The 20,827-nt window shown below is 43.5% G+C and overlaps 1 protein-coding gene across 1 annotated transcript in view; it reads right to left on the bottom strand.

The window, feature by feature from the left end:
- The window catches only part of LOC311523614 (nucleolar RNA helicase 2-like), a 28,650-nt gene extending 10,658 nt beyond the window's left edge, over nt 1–17,992 (bottom strand). The window contains exons 1-8 of the mRNA XM_084633790.1: nt 17,727–17,992; nt 16,210–16,479; nt 14,512–14,587; nt 13,578–13,756; nt 12,002–12,119; nt 10,914–11,099; nt 5,023–5,168; nt 3,753–3,902 (exon numbers count right to left, since the gene is read on the bottom strand). Coding sequence (XP_084489916.1) covers nt 3,753–3,902; nt 5,023–5,168; nt 10,914–11,099; nt 12,002–12,119; nt 13,578–13,756; nt 14,512–14,587; nt 16,210–16,479; nt 17,727–17,828 — 1,227 coding nt within the window. The 5' untranslated portion in view covers nt 17,829–17,992. The remainder of the gene's footprint in view (nt 1–3,752; nt 3,903–5,022; nt 5,169–10,913; nt 11,100–12,001; nt 12,120–13,577; nt 13,757–14,511; nt 14,588–16,209; nt 16,480–17,726) is intronic.
- Nucleotides 17,993–20,827: the final 2,835 nt, after the last annotated feature.

Below are 20,827 nucleotides of genomic sequence, written 5' to 3'. Positions count from 1 at the left end.
GGACCTAAATTGTTTCAAAAATTATTACATTTCAGATTGCAATTGCTGCTTTGTAGAGGGTATGGGTATGTATTCCTCCAGCACTCTGATATACTAAGATACTAAAACAAAAACATCTGAAAATAATTTCTCTTCTTACCTGCCAAGATCAGAGTTCTGCATTTCCCATGCAACAGGTGATATCACTAACACCAACAGTAATGCAGGAAAATTCTCCATGCTCAGGTTTAGCTGTTAGTGAGGTCATCTAATAGTGCAGGAGAAAAACACTCCTGAACACAGGTGGCAGGTAAAAGCTTCTCAGTTCCCCCCAAAAAGTATAATGCCATACTACTTTCTAGTCATGTAGTAATGGATCTGATTGAATCAATTATTAAAATCAATCCCATGCAGATTAGAATTGTGCTAAGATGATATTTATGACCAAGGGATTTACTGCAATACCAGCACTCATCACTAATGTCAGGGCAATTAGCTGATGTATCACTATCTCCCACATCTCAAATGCTAGTATCAGCACTAAAATCAACTATCTTTATTTCTCTGCAGACTTAGCAAGTGCCATGGCATGAGTCTCAGAAATAAGAGCTGAAAACCACTATTCTGTGATGCTAGAAAGTCTGAGAACCCCCCTTTTTCACCCCCCAATACAGATTTAAATTAAGTTTATTTCAAATTCCTCATAAAACAGCTAATAAATAATGAATGTAATAAAACAAATTAACCCCTATAATTAATAACTAATGTAACAAAATAGAAGTAACCCCTAGTACAGAGGTGGGCAAACTACGGCCCAGGGGCCACATCAGACCCTCCAGCTCCCACCAGGAAGTAGGGTCTGGGGCTTCCCCCGCTCTGGAACTCCAGCTGGGGAGTGGGGTCGGAGTCTTGCCTCACTCCGCATGGATTCCAGAAGCGGAGGCACATGCCCCCCTCTGGCTCCTACGCATACAAGCAGCCAGGGGACTCCGCACGCCACCCCCACCTCAAGTGCTGCCCCCGCAGCTCCCATTGGCCGGGAACCTCTGATCGCGCCTCCGTATAGAAGCTGGAGGGAGGACATGGCACTGTTTCTGGGACCTGCTCAAGATAAGCGCCGCCTGGAGCCTGACCCCCTCCCATGCCCCAGCCCCCTTGCCCTGATCCCTTTCTGCCCTCCAAACCCCTCAGTTCCAGCCTCCTTCATCCCCAGCGCCACCCCAGAGCCCACCCCGAGCCCTCCCGCCCTCCAACCCCCAAGTTCGTGAGTATTCATTGCCCACCATACAATTTCCATACCCAGATGTGGCCTTTGGGCCAAAAAGTTTGCCCACCCCTGCCCTAGTAACTGACATTTCTTACAAGAGATGCATCCCAGAGAGTCACTAGCACAGAATACTGGTTTCAGTGTCATAGTACGTTAACCACACTATGAACTGCCATCTGAGTAACTCCCATGACTACAAAACACCTTCCAAAAGATGCATCAGAACCTTCATTGTTGTCACAGAAGAGGTTACTCATCTTCTCTGAAATGTGCTGCAGATGAATGTATGTGTATGGCCTGTGCACCAGTGTCAGTTTTCCTTACTGGTATGCATAGTGGCAGCCCCACCCACTGCCAGGCTCCTCATACCCTGGCTTCAGAGCATAACCTGCAGGACTACCCTACTCTTCTTTCAGCTTCTTCAGACTGGAAGCCATTGGTAGACTCCAACACAGGGAAGAAGGGTGGGTTGTATAATGGATACATGTGACATCTTGAACAACAGTTACAAGGTAACGTTTTTTAATTCAAGTACTTGCATATGTCCATTACACTGTAGGTGACTCCCAAGTGTTATCCCAGGCAGTGGAGCTTGGAGTCTCATTGGAAAAGCAACTTGACTGCAGGACCACTCTCCCTACAGTTGCATCTTCTCTCAATGTGGCAGGCAGCACATAACATCTGGTGAATATATGAACAGAAGACCAATTTGCCACCCTACATATGCCTATAATCAGGACATGTGCCACCATTGCTGCCAAGGCCAAAATGTGCTCTGGTTGGGCATGCCATGAATTCATCAGGAGGCTCCCTCTAACAACATAATACTGAGATGCAGCTGGTTAGAGTCTGAATTGTGACTGACTGAACTTTCATACACTGCATAAGAAACTCAAAAGGGCTTTGTCCTATCCAAATGAAAAGCCAGATCTCGATGAACATCCGGGGGGGTGAAGCCTTCACTAATCCTTGTGAGTATGTGGCTTTGGGAAGAAAACTGGAAGCTACCTAGTCTGATTCAGATGGAAATCAGACACTACTTTCAAGAAAAATTTACATGTGGTCTAAGTTGAACCTTGTCCTTGTAGAAGGTAAAAAGAAAAGGAGTACTTGTGGCACCTTAGAGACTAACCAATTTATTTATTTTTTAAAAATAAATTGGTTAGTCTCTAAGGTGCCACAAGTACTCCTTTTCTTTTTGTGAATACAGACTAATACGGCTGTTACTCAAACTTGTAGAAGGTGTGTATGGCAGATCAGTGACGAATGCACGCAGTTATCCCACTCTCCTAATAGAAATGATGGCTACTAAGAAACCTACCTACCAGGTGTAGAAGCGTGCACAATGCTGAAGGCTCAAAAGGAATGTCCAACAGAGCAGACAATGCTAAACTGAAATCTCAAGGAGTTTGTTTCTACCTGCCAGGAACCTATCTATCTAGACCTTTCAGAAATCTGGTTGTAATAGTAAGATTAATTTCACTCACTCTATACGAGGCTGGATTGCTCAAATAGCCACCAGATGCACCCAGTGACTCAAGGACCTCTTGATGCCAGCTGGTAGAGGGTACAGGGACGCATAAGGGTTAGAAGGACCCCTGGGTCTGGTATTTACATTCTAGTTCACCAAGGACTGTCACGTAAGGTTTGTACTGAAAGTCTCACAAATGCTCACAAAATTGGGGTTGGGGTGCAGGCTCTTGGATGGGGCTGGGGATGAGGAGTTTGGGGTGTAGGAGGGTGCTCTGGGCTGGGACCAAAGGGTTTGGAGGGCGGCAGGGGGATCAGGGCTGGGGAAGGGGTGCAGGTTCCGGCTCTGGGGTGGGGCTTAGAGGTTTGGGGTGCAGGAGGGTGCTCCAGGCTCGGATTGAGGGGTTTGGAGAGCAGGAGGGGGATCAGGGCTGGGGCAAGGTGCTGGGGCATGGGGAGAGGCTCAGGGGTGCAGGCTCTGAGCAGCACTCACCTCAAGCGGCTCCCAGAAGCAGTGGCATGTCCTTTCTCCAGCTCCTGTGCGGAGATGTGGCCAGGCAGCTCTGCACGCTGCCCTGTCTGCAGACACCACCCCTGCAGCTCCCATTGGAGTGCCGGAGTGGGGCCGAACACCCTGGCTGGAACAGGGCCCAGCTGCTGGTGCAGCCCCCAACCCAGCACCCCGGCTGGAGCACCATAGCAGGGCCGAGCCGTTGGTGCGGCCGCCGAGCCAGCACCCCAGCCAGAACAGGGCCAACCCGCGTGGTGCGGCTCGAGGGCCGGCTTAAAACGGCTCACAGGCTGGCTCTGGCCTGCAGGCCATAGTTTGCCTACCCCTGCTGTAGGCTCTGGGCTGATCTTGGTAGTTATATCAAAATTCTGAAACCACATGATAGTTCAGCTACCTCCAGCCCAAGTTTGCCTTGTCCCCATAGAAAGAATGTTACACTCTTGCAGATTTAGTTAGTATGGGTCTGATGCCAGCCCCATGTTGATAAACAACAGACTATCTTGCAAAATAACTAAGACAGCATACCTGTTTAATAGAAGCATTCAGGGCCAGTTCATTTGCCTCCTTTTTGGTCTCACAAAAGACTATGGTCCGTCCATGACTGCCACTGTAAACCTGAATGACATCTCCAATAACTGCTGCCCTTTGAGACCAGTGACACTCTATAGCCAAATGCTGTTGAAGAAATATTTTACCATTTATAACTGGCATAAAAAACCTTAAATAAAGTCAGGTTTTAAAAATATTTAGTATATATTTGAAAATGTAGACTTCAATAGAAGTACAAAGATGTTATCCTTCGAGGAACGTGTTTGGATTAGACAGAATTAGATTAGACATACTATTAAAATATGTCAAAGCAATCATATGCATGGATCTTTTTTGCCCACCATGATTAACAGAAAAAGGTGTGGTCGTAGGATGAAAAATTAGATATGTTGCAAACAAGTTTCCCCACATAGAGAGAAACTAACAAAGTTCCACAAAGTAGAGTCAGGTATACAGAATTCCTCCCCCCATTTTTAATTTTTTTTTATATAGATATAGATATTTACTAGAGCTTTATGGAACGTTACATGAAAACAATCCATATTTTGAAGATAATGGTTTAATTAAAGTCAATTCTTTTTGACAATGGATTTTGGCATTTTTCAGTCCTACTGAAGCAACCATATGGTGCCCTACTGACCAGTCAAAAATAAGTTTATCCTAAAACTGTTTAAATGGAAGTGTCTACTTCGTGAGGTAAAGAACATTTTAACTAGTTTGTGTTTTTAAATATTTAAGTGTTTATACTGTGTCCAGCACTGTGGTATTGGAATGCATATCAAAGAGTGTCTTCAATATGGTGGCACACCTTGCAGTGTTTGAAGTGGCACTATGAAAGCAGATACTTCCAGCCAGAAGACTAGGTGATTTCTAAATTAATAAAAAGCCTACTGCTTCTAAGGGTGGGGGGCGGGAGTTAAAAGTAAAGGTACATGCTAAGACCAGAAACAGCCAAAGTAACAACAAAGAGAATGGTGTTCAATAACTAACTTTGCTTTAGTCATGAGTAAGATCATCAGCTATTTCAGGAGGAAAAATATAGACATTCCACATTTATAAAAAACAGTTTGAGTAGCTGTAACAACTTCTGTACCAAAAGAGTATTACATTTCAAAACTATCTTTCCAAGATATACCAAGAAAAAGAGATATATTTGTGATGTATTTTCAAATTAATACCACAATAAAATATACACAACATGGAAAAAAGGGAAATAAAAATATGCCACACTAGCCAAGTTACTTACTTCTACAGTCACAGCAGCTTTTTGAGTCCTCTTCCCGATGAGGTCAACCTGTTCGTATCTGGATTTCATGTATTTCTTAGCCACATCATATACCCAATGTGGGCAAGTTGCAGAAAACAACAATGTCTGGGGATTGTCTTCAGAATCTTAAAAACAGAACAATCTGTTTAGGATTTTAGATACCAAGATCATGAAAGTGACATATTGATTCAGGCCAAATTTGCCTGATGTACTCTTGTGATAGCCTCAGCTACATGAAATATGGACATTATATTTGTGTTGTCTTCATGATAAGAGGTACTCTAAGCTATTGTACTCTTTTCCCAAACATTCTGGAAAAGTGCTCAGTTTTGAGTCAACTTCCAGATGAGTAGAGTTAAAATGTACCTCCCTTGGGTGTTAACACTGATCCATGTCAGTAAAGTAGAAGAGGGTCTTTCTTTTGAGCAACTTAAGGTGTTTTTGCCTCCACCCTCATAGTAAGCGTGCAGCTGTCCTGTTCAAGAAGGGAGGTAAAAACTCCATGTATTTATGCAGACTATAGCTTACCAGGCCACCAGACCAATCCATAAATCATTAGCACCACTTTTTCCTTTAAGTTTAAAAAAAAAAAAAAACACACACCTTTAGCAACATCCAACTACTAGTACCATTCAGAAAGCTGCTCTGCCACTCACACAAGACAAAAGTAATGTTTGTGACACTGGCAGTCTAGGTGCCTGCTCATGCCAAGACCTCACTGAACACTGACAAATGTGTAACTGGAAATCAGTCTGGCTCACCTGTGTGCTACCACTGTTAAAATAGATGTTAAGTTGATAAGAACGTGTTTGGACTTTATGAAATGCTCATGAGTTGTTGCATGCATTAATCTCACTTATATCTGTTATGATTTTATAAGACACAGTGGCCAAACTTACTGACCCTCCAAGCTGCATATAACAATCTTCAGACGTTCAAGAGCCAAGGCACACTTGCCACATACTGCTCCTGCTGAAGCCCCAAGCTACAATAGGTGCACCCCATGGGGCTGAAGCCCCAAGACCCTCCTCCCCACTGGGCAGAAACCCCTACCCCACCACCTCACTGCAAGGCAGAGGTCCCGAGCTCCCCGACCCAGTCTGGCAGATGGAGAACCAGGGAAGAGTGGGAGGCTCCGTGAGCCACACTTTATGGTAAAAGAGTCACATGTGGCTCACGAGCCAGTTTGGCCACCCCTGTTATAAAGGTAATATTTAAAGTGTTTGCTTTGTAACTATAAAAGTGTTTGCTATGAAACTAGAAACCCCCCAATCTCCCTCAGTCAGAAGAGAAGCATTACCAAGTGTGAAATACTAGTTTACCACAAGAGGTGTCATCTGCCCAAAAAATGCCTACTAAGACTTAGACAAACCATTGTGTAACATCAGTGGACAAAAGATTTTGTTGATTGCTCCCCCACACATCCATGAAGAGGGGATGTGCACAAACCCTCTGTGACCCTACGGCCCATATTCTTCATAGAGATATGCTTATGATATGAATATGGCATAACTAAGATATGTTTCAGAGTAGCAGCTGCGTTAGTCTGTATTCGCAAAAAGAAAAAAAAGAGGACTTGTGGCACCTTAGAGACTAACAAATTTATTTGAGCATAAGCTTTCGTGAGCTACAGCTCACTTCATCGGATGCATGCAGTGGAAAATACAGTGGGGAGATTTATATACACAGAACATGAAACAGTGGGTGTTACCATACACACTGTAACCAGAGGGATCAGGTAAGGTGAGCTATTACCAGTAGGAGAGCAGGGGAGAAAACCTTTTGTAGTGATAATCAAGGTGGGCCATTTCCAGCAGTTGACAAGAACGTCTGAGGAACAGCCAGGGTGGGAATAAACATGGGGAAAACAGTTTTACTTCGTGTAATGACCCATCCACTCCCAGTCTTTATTCACGCCTAAGTTAATTGTATCCAGTTTGCAAATTAATTCCAATTAATTCAAAAACCAGTCGGAGAACACTTCAATCTCTTTGGTCACTCGATTACAGACCTAAAAGTGGCAATTCTTCAACAAAAAAACTTCAAAAACAGACTCCAATGAGAGACTGCTGAATTGGAATTAATTTGCAAACTGGATACAATTAATTTAGGCTTGAATAAAGACTGGGAGTGGATGGGTCATTACACGAAGTAAAACTGTTTTCCCCATGTTTATTCCCACCCCCGCTGTTCCTCAGACGTTCTTGTCAACTGCTGGAAATGGCCCACCTTGATTATCACTACAAAAGGTTTTCCGCCCCGCTCTCCTGCTGGTAATAGCTCACCTTACCTGACCACTCTTGTTACAGTGTGTATGGTAACACCCATTGTTTCGTGTTCTCTGTCTATATAAATCCCCCCACTTATTTTCCACTGAATGCATCCGATGAAGTGAGCTGTAGCTCACGAAAGCTTATGCTCAAATTTGTTAGTCTCTAAGATGCCACAAGTCCTCCTTTTCTTTTTAAGATATGTTTGTGACACTCTGTGCTTCAAGGGAATACCCTGCACCCCCATATTCATCCTTATAATATGATTGTGTGGTATCCAATGCAAAGTTTGTCATGTCGGGTGTCTTCAGAAGGCTCATGATGCACTGAACACTGTTGTTATAGTAACGTTATAGGTTATAATTTCATGTATATAGTTATGAGGCTGAAAATGTATCCTCATGGCTTAAAGCAAGCCCAGACAAAAACTCTCCAAGAGCAGAGAGGCAGTTCACACCTCATCCGGGCAGGTATGGGAGAAACCCAGCCCAGCCTCATAGGAACAAAGGACGCTGGCCTAAGCCGCAAAAAAAGCATCTGTTGGACTGAGTGAGTCACCTCCTTTCCTTTGGTCAGTTTGGGACTGTGATGAGGTAATGCTCACCACTCTGAAGGGGACACAGGGGCAAAGCCAAGGGGGAAGAAAGGACACGATAAAAGGGAGAGATTTGCCATGCTCTCTCTCTCTTCCACCTACATCGAGAGACACCATACAAAGTGATTGAAGCACTGATCAAGGGGGAGAGCCTGGCTGAAGAGCAACCAACCAGCCTGTGGTGAGAAGCGTCTAAGTTTGTAAGGACACTGAAAGTGTTAAGATCAGCTTAGAATGCATTTTGCTTTTATTTCATTTAACCACATCTGACTTGTTATGCTTTGACTTATAATCACTTAAAGTTTATCTTTGTAGTTAATAAATCTGTTTGTTTATTCTACCTGAAGCAGTGCATTTGGTCTGAAGTGTGTCAGAGGCTCCCCTTGGGATAAGAAGCCTGGTACGTATCAATTCTTTGTTAAACCAACAAACTCTCATAAGCTTGCAGCATCCAGCGGGCAAAATTGGACGCTGCCAAATAGAGGTTCCTAGGGTTGTGCCTGGGACCGGAGATATTGGCTAGCGTCATTCAGTTGCACAATTCAAGGAGCATCTTACAGGCTAGAGGCTGTGCGTGAACAGCCCAGGCCTGGGGATTCTCACAGCAGAGCAGGGTAAGGCTGGCTCCCAGAGTCAAGGATAGCAGATCACCTGTCCAGATAACACCAGATGGGAACGTCACAATGTTTTATGTAAGATGGGTCATATGAGGCATCATTGGAAAGGTTATGATTTACTGAATATGATTATCCTATTTGTATGCATGTATAATTTCTTTATCTGAAGTTAGGAATATTAACTATGTAACAATTACAACTGTGTTTACACTTGGAGAATGCCCACAGACAGTATGCAATCAGTCCGATGGGCCATTAGGAAGGACAATAGGACTTTGAAGATGTTAATCTCCCTCCTTCCTGAGAAGTCTCCTGGAATGCTGCTTTGACACTGCAAGGTCATGTGATCATGTCCCCTGCTACTGGAAACCATTTTGGACTGCTAGTACTTTTTCACTAGGAGGGGGTGGGAGTCAAACTGGGAAACAAAGGAATCCTGCCATATTCAAATCCTATTTAAGGCTGGGGAGTGAGTTAATCTAGGTTCTTCTCCACTGCCTCCCTACCCAAGAAGGAAGACTACTGAAAAAACCTGAAGAAACAAAGGAACTAAGCTGAATGGGGGTGGGGGAGAAACAGGGGCTGAGCCTAGGCGAGAAAGTCTAGCCTGTGAAAGGAATACCTGGAGATTTAAGCTGCAACCAGTGCAGTTTACCTTCAAGAAACTCTGCAACCTGCATAAAACATTTAGGGTCAGAATTTGCTACTATTAACCAGTTAATTTAGCGTATTAAGTTTAGGTTGCGTGTTTTGTTTTATTTGCTCAGTAATCTGCTTTCATTTGTTTACTATCCCTTATAATCACTTAAAATCTTTTGTAGTTAATAAACTTGTTTTTGTTTATTCTAAAACACATTTTGTGCAATTCATAACTGGGAGGCGGAGGGGACGCGGAAAGCTGTGCATATCTTTCTCCACATTGAGGGAGGGAGCGAATTTCATGAGCTTACGCTGTATAGATCTCTGTACAGTGCAAGACAATATAATTTTGGGTTTATTTTCCAGAGGGGTTGTGCACTTGAGTGCTGGGCAATTCCCTACCCGAAAGACTTCCCCAGCTGCAGAATGCCACCAATACTGAAATCAGTGCTGCATGGGGTGTCCCTACCTGTGTGTGTGTGTGTGTGTGCGCGCACACACGCACGCACACACAACAGGACAAGGTGAGGGAGCCCAAGCTGGTGGAACAGGTGGGTCCACTGAAAACCCAGTACATCAGATGACACCCTGAAAGGGGGGCGGGTGCAACCCATCACACCCTCTTCCCATCAGTTTGAACTTTGGGGGTATAGAAATAAAAATCCCTGACCAGAAGGAACTGTATAATTATGCTGCTTGGAATTTGGAGAGGGCAATATTTTAAGTATAATCAAGGGATCCACAAGCTACTTAGCTTGGGTTAGCCCTAAAAGGCATGTAGAGGCAGTACATTACAGCAGCTTCTATTACTTTTTGAAACCTAAGGCTTTAATTAATTTGTGTGTATGTTTACCTACTTTAATCATATAAACAACTAAGAAAAAGTAGTAGGAATTAATAAATCTTTAGTTAGTCTATTACAAGATTGGCTACAAGTGTCATCTTTTTTGATATATCCAGGGTAAAATTGATCTAGGGTAAGTGAGTAACTGGTCCTTTAGGACTGGGAGTAACCTGAAAATTGTTGTGATTTTTGGTGTAAGGGACCATCTATTAAAAGGCAGGCTTACCTGGATGGCAAGATACACCAGAGTGCCCAAGGGAACAGTCTGACTCCATGCTAATGCTGTTATATAGCACTCGAAGAGTTCACATTTGACACTAGGGTGGTGAAATCTAATTATAGAACAAAACCAGTTTATGCCCTGGTTTGTAAGTCTGCCTTGACATTGGCACCCATGTTTGTGAGCCACTCCAGATAGCTTGATAATCCTAATCCCAGATCAATTACAGATACAGGGAGAAAAAAAACGATTCAAAAAGAGGAAGAGTTTATCTTCAAGATTAAATACTAGCCTGATGAGAGGTCCAGACCCCATTAACATGCTGAGAAGGGTTAGAGTAGGGAGCTTCCATTGACACTGCTTAGGAGCTCCAACTTTCTATTTCAGCCTATGGATAAGTGCCAGGGAAAGTTATCTACCTGCCATTGGCAGATGGACTTGGACCACGCATGGAGTGTGGCATCTTATAGGTTCTGAAGATTCTATGAATGATTTCCAGATCTATAGTACACAACCTAGAGACATCCCAAGTAGGTTTCCATAGAACTCATTTGTTTTCACTGCCACTAATCTTGTCACATGATAGTTGATTTACAGGTTTTATAACACCATATGCAACCACCTGGGTTTTAGTGATCTAATTAGTAATGATATTCCTTACTATTCACTTAAATTCTGAATTTACCCTTCTTGTACGCAACTCGTAAAATGTCCTCCACTTGTTCAGCAAAGCCCATGTCCAACATCTGGTCAACTTCATCCAGGACAACATGCTTGAGTTTGGAAAGATCCAGCTTGCCATTCTGAAGGTGGTCTTTGATTCGACCTGGGGTCCCAACCAAGATGTCAATGCCACTTCGAATTAGATCAACTGAAAGAAAAATTAGTAAAGATACATGTAAGAGCAGAAGAGTTTAGAAAATGGCAGCAGCTTACAAGTACAGGATCACTTTCACTATTTTGGCAATACTGCATTGATAAATGTTCTAGTTGAACAAAGATCAGAAAATTTATACAGCTGAGAAATACTGAAGTCTTATGTCAGAGTTCATTTCCCAAATAGAAGAGAAGGGGAATGGAAAAAAACTGACAAAAGGACAGACAGGAAACACAATGGTCTCACCATTGTGAAATATTTTTTCTTCACGCTGCTGTCAATGTCACTTAACCCACCCCCTTTCCTGAAATCCTACAGAAAAACAGGATTCCTCCTCCCTCTCTGCCAAACCCAATAGCTATGCCCATGATGCATAATCCATTAACAATGAAGTGTCTTCTTTCCACCCTAGTTATCCATTCACAACCATCCATAAAAAACTATTACCATAATATAGAATTTTTCCTCCATCCTCCTGGATGTAAGGATCCTCTCATAAGAGATCCAGCTACTTGCAAAGATGCCATCTCCACTGACAGCTTTAAGACTTAACATCTTGCACTTTGAGATTTACTTTGCTGATGTTTGTAAGACAAAGGTTATTTACAAGAAACAGGACCAACTACGTTTTCATATACACATAGCAGGAAATGTCCTCCTCTCTCTCAAACACCTAAGTCAATGTGGAAAAGGTCCAAGACCCCTGGAATAAGGAAGGCAGCTATGTGTTTTACTAAGGATCCTCTTGTTTTCCTAGCACATATGGACAGAGTAGGCTACTTAGTGTCTTTAAGAGTCTTCAGTTTCTGATTAAAATTATTTATTTGGAGAGAGAACAGTGTTTCAAATGTTACCAATCAATCCCAGATCAATCATTAAACAGAAGCCTTACTTACTTTGTCCATTGTATGCCGTTCCTCCATAAAAACAAGCCACTGAGAGTGTCTTTGTGATGTCCTTGAAGTCTTTGGCTACCTGGTTTGCCAACTCTCTAGTTGGAGTAAGAACTAACACCTACACAGAAGGAAGAAAGAGTTAAAAATAGATGTTCCTTCACTTGGAGTCTGTCAAGAAGCCACAGAGGTTTTCCATTTAGGTCGGTATATTTACACCTCTATTGTAATTGTTGCAGGTTTAAAGAAATGGCATTTAAGCACAGTTCAAGATTCCTATGGCCTCATCAAATCACAAAGGTCATTTTACATGCTTGTAAAGGACACTGCTACCTCACATAGAAAATTACAGCAATGACAACCTGTGTTAAGACCTAAACTTAATACAATCTATTAAAATATTTTAAATTAAAAAATATTCAAGCAGTACATATTTGCTGCTGAATTTCTGAAGAAAGTCAAACCACTGAACTGGTGGAAGTCACTGCTAAGCACCTGGAATTGCAATTTGTTGAAGCGCTAAACCAACTTTTGACAGCAGTAGTCACTTCTGCAGGTGCAAAGAGAATATTTTCTTCATTTCAGTTCATTCACCCAAAATTAAGACACCAAGTGGGAGTTGGTGGGAAAGCTTGTCTTCCTCTCCTTGGAACTCCTATGATTCTTTCTGTGCACCAGAGAGGATGAGCGGTGCCAGGACTCAACCAACATCGGACGTGCACTTCTCACAGAAGCCCAAGCGCTGAACACTCTTTCCAACCAAGAAGGCTCTGACGGTGGTCTCCATCAAAAGAAACTTTAGCCTGACCTCTCTAACTTTCTTGGTCCTCAGTTTGAAATCATTACAAGTCTCACACCAATCACTAATGCGAGACTCAGCCAGACACCTTTGAACAACTAGAATGTGGATAACGCATGGGCATCAGTTTAGATGAAATACAGGGCTTGAAGCCCTGTCACCAAGGCATTCCTCAGTACCGACAAATGGAACCCCGAAATTGGCGACCTGAGAAACTAACTTTAATAAACGAAATGTTATTACTAACCAAGACTAGGAATTTATATACAACTAGATGCTGAAAGAGCCTGCTGAAGCAAGACAAATTCCAACAACTGCCAATGGCAGTAAGAAGGAACTCAGGACGCCAGATGCAGCTTCGCCCTTTATACCTGCACACAGTGGCAGGGGGCAGCGGAGAGTGCTTGAGCTGCGCTGTTGGTTACTACTAAGGGAAACATTCTGACAACAAGAAAAGGAGTACTTGTGGCACAGTGCTCGAGGTAAAAACACACCTCAAGAGTAGAATGCCCATGTGCAATTGCTTGAATAACTGAAGAATGGTTGCAGCCACTCCACCCTTTACCCCCTCCTACTTGAGCATGAGGTGGCATGTGTGGCCCCAACTGACACTGCTGTTCAAGAGACAGGACCTCAGGCACATGCACACCTACAGCAAAATCTACATGGGCACATACTTTAAGAATACTTTTTCACCGACGACTAAAAACCTGAACCACTCTGACAAAAATACAGTAAGTGTGACATCAGAATTTGTTCACTATTGCATCATTTATTTACCTTTGGCGTGCGGCCTCTTTTCCTCGCCTGCATTTCTCCCTGAAGCTTTTCAATCAAGGGAATGGCAAAAGAGAATGTTTTCCCCGTTCCAGTTCGAGCTTGAGCTACAACATCTTTGCCATCATATATGTGCTTGAAGGTCTTTACTTGCACAGGAAACAGGTACGTTACACCTCGAGCTGTGAGACAGTCGAATAAGACTTTGTTAAAAGGTCCAGTGAGCTGATAAGTACATTATGTTTGGTGCTTGAGGTGTATAAACTTGAACATGGCAGATCACCACAAGCAGACTAGACACCATCCCCAGAAAAAGCAGGACTAGCACACTTTCTCTAGTTTACTTAGTCTCAGAATCCAGTTCAGTAAGGCTCTTGGACTCACTTCACCCAATTTGCTAACACTGCCTTCCCAGAGATACTGATTATTCTGTTCCTACCCAGCAACTTTCCCACCAGAGAAGAATTATGCTGCCTTATGTACGCACTACTCTCCACCCATTTCTTCAATCTCTTGAGTACTGCTTGATTTAAACCAGTAGTTTATGAATTACTTGATCTTGTTATAATATTACATACAAATATTGTGTTATAAATTTGTTCATTAGTATTGAAGTAAGAACTTTTAGTTCAATTTCAGTGGAATTAATTCTTATTCTGTAAATGGAATAAAGTAATTTTAAGCCACAGTATCTTGATATTGGGTTTATGTTAGTTAAAGTTCTAGCATAAAGGCTGGGCTGACTGGGACAACATATGTGGATAACATGCCATTTGGGTACCACCAGAAGTGCGACAACAGCGTTTGCATACATAAGGGTAGGGGACATATCATATTTCCTGGTTATTACTACTTTTTCCTCACAATCAACAAACAGAATTAAAGATGCTTCTGTTCTGTCAGTTTTACTATTAAACTATTATGACAAGAAAGTTACCTCGAAGAAGCTCAATAGTTTCTTTGGAAATACAAAAATTGGAGAAAGCACCTTCCTTCTGCTCTGCAGTCAGTTCCTGTTAGGTAAAAATAATACTTTGCACATAAGTCTTGAGCATTTCAGAGGTAAGAAAATTAAGGCAGAAAGGGTTAAATAACTTGTCCCAAGGTCAGCTTTTCAGTAGCAGGCTCAGGACCACAATGCAAGGTCCTGAAATCCAACCTCTTGTTCTAACTACTGAACACCACTGCCTTGTGTGACCTCCATGTAACGGATTTAAAACTTACATTAGGAAGTCACATCTTCTCTATCTAATGCACGTGAAATAGCAAGGTTGGCGCTCATTAGTCCTCTTGTGGAGGGGGACTGAACCTTCACAGAAAAATAGGCTTGTGAAGTTTTACTTGGTGCCCCTCACAGACCCCTGAAGTCCCCATCCTAGCTTTCTTTCCTCCGAATTCTGTGTTGTAACCACTACAAATTCAATGGATGCAAGTTACACGTAACTAGGGCTTCCAGTACTTGTTCAGTTTAATTCAGGGATGTTTATTTTTAAAAACAAAGAGTTACTGGTGGCCCGGTGCTAGTGATTTGTACCGCAATAAGCAAAAGTCAGGTTTGATTCCACGCCATCTCTTACTCCCTGGATTAGCGTACCACTGGTGCAGTGCTAAGGCATTAGTTTCAAACCTTAAGCGCATGAACCACATTTCACTAATATCAATGCCTTCCACAGATTATGATGCCATTTTAATACAGTTTTGATGATGTAGTGGCTACAACACAGAATTCTGAGGAAAGCTAGCACGGGGGACTTCAGGGCTCTGCAAGGGGTACCAAGTAAAACGTCACAAGCCTACTTTTCTGTGAGGGTTCAGTCTCTCTCCACAAGAGGACTAATGAGCACTAACTTTATTGCTACTTCACATCAAATGGGGCTCAAGCAAGGAAAAACAAACTATAAAGAAACAACAGAAAAGAACATGGAAGTTACTGCTTCTCTCCACCCTTCCAAAAGAAGGTTTTCAGCAATAAGCACATTACATTTAGAAGCACAAACTCTTGTTATGGTTGGGTAAATTTGTGGAACTAATCTGCAGTAAAGATTTTTCGTTTTTAAAATCAGTCTAGTTCTTCTCATGGGATTTTGGAGGACTAAGTCAAGCACAAACATTTAGAGCAGAGCATATACATATATACAGTAGTTTTCAGCTAGAATCAACTCAAGGTTACTTTATTGTAAACATTAATTATATTCAAGATAGATCAATTAAAATAGACTCCTGGCAACTGCATCCATATCGAATGACTAATACAGAATCTTAAAGTACTACCTGACTGCAATTATTACCCACAGCACTGAACTGCCTCAGTCAGGAAACTGTGTTAGTGTGTCATTAACTTGAAATGAAGTCCTGCTTCCAAGCAGCATATTTAACGTCTTATTACTATGCAATTTTAAACCAATAGATTTCCTGTGACATATGACACTGCAATACAAAACTTGAGCATTCAGACATTTCAAGTTTTGCAGCTGCCCGAGTTGTAATTTAAGTAAAAGCTAAATATCCTTTACATTGGTTACACAAAAACAAATGTTGAAAAATAAATCTATGAGAGAGAATTTCTTCCAAACTCAGCCATGTTGTAATACAGGAGCTAAACCTAACTGTAGCAAAACCCAGTGTCTAGCTGCACCTGCTCTGGTTCGCTGTCGCACTCTCCACTTGATGCTTCACTGAAATTACACTGTGTTTTTGTGGGGGTGACTCCATTACTTAGGGAGGAAGATTTCTTCTTGTGCTCTGGGCTTCTTTCCCCAGTATCTCCATTTGCTCTCTCTCTCTCCTTCATCTTTTTGAGTTTGGGAGGTTCAAGGTCATCTTCAGACAGCCCATTTTCCTCTGTTCGGGATTTCCTCTTCTTGGATTTATCATGGTGTTTAGACTCTCTCTCTTTTTTATCTTTCTATTAAGTAACAAAGAAACCACAATTAAAATAAAACTGCAGATTTTCATACCATCCCAAGGCTTTGTGAAATTGTAAAAACATGTAATTGTTCCAAGAATGAAAGGAATTGGTTACTCTCTATCCATCTGTAAAAACTTGTTTTCATATTAGTTAAAATCAAAGGCAGCTTTTGCATACGGGTATGTATGAAAACAGACTCATTCAGGTTATGGGGGGGAATCCCATCATGCATTTTTCTGACTTTACTTGCAAAGAATTTACACTTTCCATTCATTTGGAACTCAAACCATAATACACCTGTGATTTTTTTTACAAAGTAGTTTGCAACCCATTAAAGAACTTCAGAGAGATCAGTATCATGGTTTAATCCTAAAATTTTACCCTCTTTTTTAGATTACTTGTAACAGATACTATAAAATACTTCATCCCTTTTAAAAAGGTGAGCATATACTTTGTTGTGAAGTACAAACATAGGGTTACCATATCAGACTTGACTTTGGTCTACTGTTTCTGGCAGTAAACAGTACCAAAATATGAGAAGTAAGAAACCCTAGGAGAATCTGTCATGAAACAGACTACAGGATTCATACCTCAGCACAGTTTTGTTTTTTTCAGAGGAGAATACAAAATGAAGGGACAAAATGTGATTTTTACCCCAAATCCGGCTCTACTGTCCTAGTGCTTCTAGGCATCGCTGTGCAATGCAAGTCTCGATTCCTGCACAACAATGCCAGCACACGGAAACACTGCCTGGGTGTAACACCAAAAACTAAAGGTGTTAACACAGCAACACTGCTAAGGGAAAATTACGTGGAAAAGAGCAAGAGAAACAAGGAGAAGAGAGTGAGCATGGGAAAAGCAGCCGGGACCAGCGCCGGAGGGGCCCGGGAGGGACCGGCCACCTGGGGCACGGCCACAGGGTAACAGAAACAAGCGGGCTGTGGAGGGAACGCTGCCCCACCGACGCCCCAGCGATCCCCCCGGGCAAGAGGCGCCACCACCCCGCCAGGCGGGCGCGAGGCTGGGGACGCCGAGCAGGGACAGCACTGGCCGCCCCGCCCCCGCACAACCTGGCCAGGCTGCGCCCCACGAGTCCGGCCCCACGGCAGGCTGGCAGCCCCGGCGAAGCTGGCCCGAGCCGCGCGCCCGAGCCGAGAGCCCCACAGCACGGGCCAGGGCCGCCTGCCCAGAGAGCCGCCAGGACCCTGTCGCACGCAGCCTGACAACGCAAAAGGCGCCGGTACCTTGCGCCTCCTCCTGCGGCTGCTCTCCGGGGCGGTCCCGCTCTCCATGGGGCTCTCGGCCTCGTCCCCGCTGCTGGCTTCGAGCCGGGTGGCTTCGGGCATTTCCCCCGGCTGCTCCGGGAGCCGGGATGGGCGCGAGGAAAGCGAACTCCGCCCCGGAACCCTCCCGCCGGCCGGCAAGCAGGGAGACGCAGGAAGGGGTCGGCTTAACCGTTCACCAGCGGCCTGCACGAGGACCGGCCCTCCAGGGGTTCGCGCCACGCCACGCCACGCCACGCCCCCTACCTTCGCCGCAGCCAGCAGCGTCACATAGCAGAACGCAGGGCCGTAGGGACTCCGAAGCCCGGCATGCACCTGGGCTCACTAAGACTACAAGGCCCAACATGCACCGGGGCTACAGCGTCCATAAGGTTCCAAACGCAGCGCGCGGTGCGCTGCCGCCGTTACTTTCCCAGAGCGAGGTGGGTGCGGCTCCCTCGCGAGCTTCCTGCATCTCTGGGCGCTGCCCGCACCCTACGTTGCAAGCAGGCGTGGCCCACGAGGCCTGCGCGACAAGCCACTGAGCCCCTCCCCGGGCCACCTTCTCCTGCCCAGCGGTGCTGTGCAGGCTGGGCAGAGGTGCTGGGGTGCGGGAGCCCCCTCCCCCCCCCCGGGTTTGAAGTGGTTTCCATCATTTACGGGGCTTATCGTTTTGTTGAATGGCTTTCGGCCCCCTGCCCTGGGCCCCGCGCCAGTCAGAGCAGTGCGCTCAGTGGCTGGGCTTTCCCAGCACGTGCCTGTTGGAGACAGCTGTCCTGGGCTAGCTGTGAGGGTCCCCAGGCCACGCGGCCGGCCACCTGCCCCAGGATAGTCATAAGGGGGCGCAGTCTGTCCAGGGAGGCCCATAAGGGAACTCACCACGCAGGGGCAGCAGCCCAGTTTGATGGCCTCAGGCTTATCGGTGTTGTCCCATTTCTTTGTACCTTAGTGGTGGGAGCCCTACTCAGTGGATAGGGATCAGTGCCATGTAACAGGAATCTCATCCCTTTATATCCCAGCCAACCTCCATGTCCAGGGAGTAGGACCGGGAAGCAAAAAGCAGGCCTATGCCACTCCAACCAGGTGGGCTTGCTTGGTGGGGTCAAGTTTCTGCATCCTCGCATTGGACAGAAAAAATTCTACAGTAGCATAAAGGTCCCTTACCCGTCCTCTAGAAACAGCACTGTGTCCTAAGTGATTAAAAACCTAGTGTTCACTCTCAGCCACTACTGGTGTGGGTTTTTCCAGTTTTATCCCTACCTAAACAGTTTATAATAGGAGCTAGTACAGACCTCTCATTTAAATACCTGAGGATACAGGATTTATTTAATGAAAATTGTTTGATTTTATTTAAGCATAACCTTTTCGATTACCACCCCGTTATCCCCATATTGTTGCTTTATTAAAGAAGCCATCTGACCACAATAAGTGAGTGTCACTTCACTGGGATGCAACAGCCATGAAAATAGACAAGTGTTCACCACTAGAGGTCATCATTACTTCTCCATGTATGCAATCTGAACAGTTTTAGCTTAAAACCTTGATTTAAATAATCAGTTTTAATCTTGTTTTATGCTTGTATTTTTCAGTTATTTTCCTAAAAAAAAGGTGATTCTCATTGGTTGGTAATCTCTAAAATATGTCAAGGCTGAAACTGGTTGCCTATTGGTGGTATCTGCTCCTTACTTAAAGGGTCAAACTATTTAAAAATATATCAGTGTGTTTCAGCTGGATTTCAAAGTTTGAGAAGAATGGCAGCATCTCATTTCTCTTCCAAATACTTCAGAGCCTTGTCAACAAACACAATCTTGGATCCTTATAGCTAGCAGCTTTCCAGGCACTGGGTTCGGCAAGTTGATTTTACAATATTACACATTTGTGCAGCTATATGATTAAAAATGTGGACATGTAGCTAAAGTAAGTGTCCACTGATGTCAAGAAGTTTTTCTTGTATGCTTGTACACTATTGAAAAATGGGAAAGCAAAGCATGAATGTAGTAAAATGATTAACAGGCTCAGCAAGATTTTTCAGTACAGCACATTTAACCACAGTGCAGGGACTTAATAAGAGAGGTAACACAACCTGTATGGAAACAACAGATATCCTTCACTGAAGACATTCTTGGATTTGACCAGAAAATGGTGACTGAAAATAAACAAAGAGCAATTTGCAGAAATCATCTTTTATTAAACTGATTCCACCACACACATCTGGGAAAAGATGATCTAGAGAATGTAAATTCTCCTCCAGATGTATAATAGTACTGAACTGTGGGAAGTCCTGTTCGAGTATGTCTCACTAGTACTATTATGGAGTGGCATTATGCTACAAGCAATAAAATGGCCATTAACCAGGGACAATATTACCATTGTTGAAAACTTGTTCAGAATTGTGAAAAATGACAAACTCCACTGCAGAGCTTCAGAGTTTGTGGAAATTATGAACGTCACAATTAAAGCTAAACTGTGGGGCAACTGCAGTAAGCATTTTGCATGTCAGTAACAGGAGTCTAAGAATATAGTAGCTAACAAGGTTGTGGATTTAGATATTCCGGAGCCTCTCACTCAAGGTAAGACTTGCAATAAAAATCCACATTCAACACCCAAGAAGCAAGGCAAATATTTTTCAGGATCCTCAAGAGCAGCTCCAAAAACCCAAACCATACTTTCTTTATCTTACTTCCCTTGTGTAACAAGCAAAAGAACGTCACTAACAACAAATGTATTTATTTCTAACACAATTAAAATTTGATAAAGCCTTTTTTCTGTTCAAAAGTTGTCGAAGAACAAGCAAGCATTGTTATAGGCTTCCTAATTTCTAGCTGTCCATACAATTTGTGAAAACATTACAGATGGATTTACAAATATTGCTTTGTGTTGATTTTTACATGCCTTTTGCATGTTTACTAACTGAAATAGACAATATTGAAGAAGAGGTACAATATCGGTTAGCACTCAGAAAAGCCACACCCAAAATTACATGTCGCAGCTCCTTCAGATTTGTCGAATGGTGGCAGATGCTTTTTGTCACAAACAGCCAGATAAAACCAAGTTCCTTATTCAAGCAACATTTACAGTATGGA

The sequence above is a fragment of the Lepidochelys olivacea genome (assembly GCF_965140295.1).
Source record: "Lepidochelys olivacea isolate rLepOli2 genome assembly, chromosome: 7".
Lineage (NCBI taxonomy): Eukaryota > Metazoa > Chordata > Testudines > Cheloniidae > Lepidochelys > Lepidochelys olivacea.
This window is presented reverse-complemented; position numbering and strand designations above follow the sequence as displayed.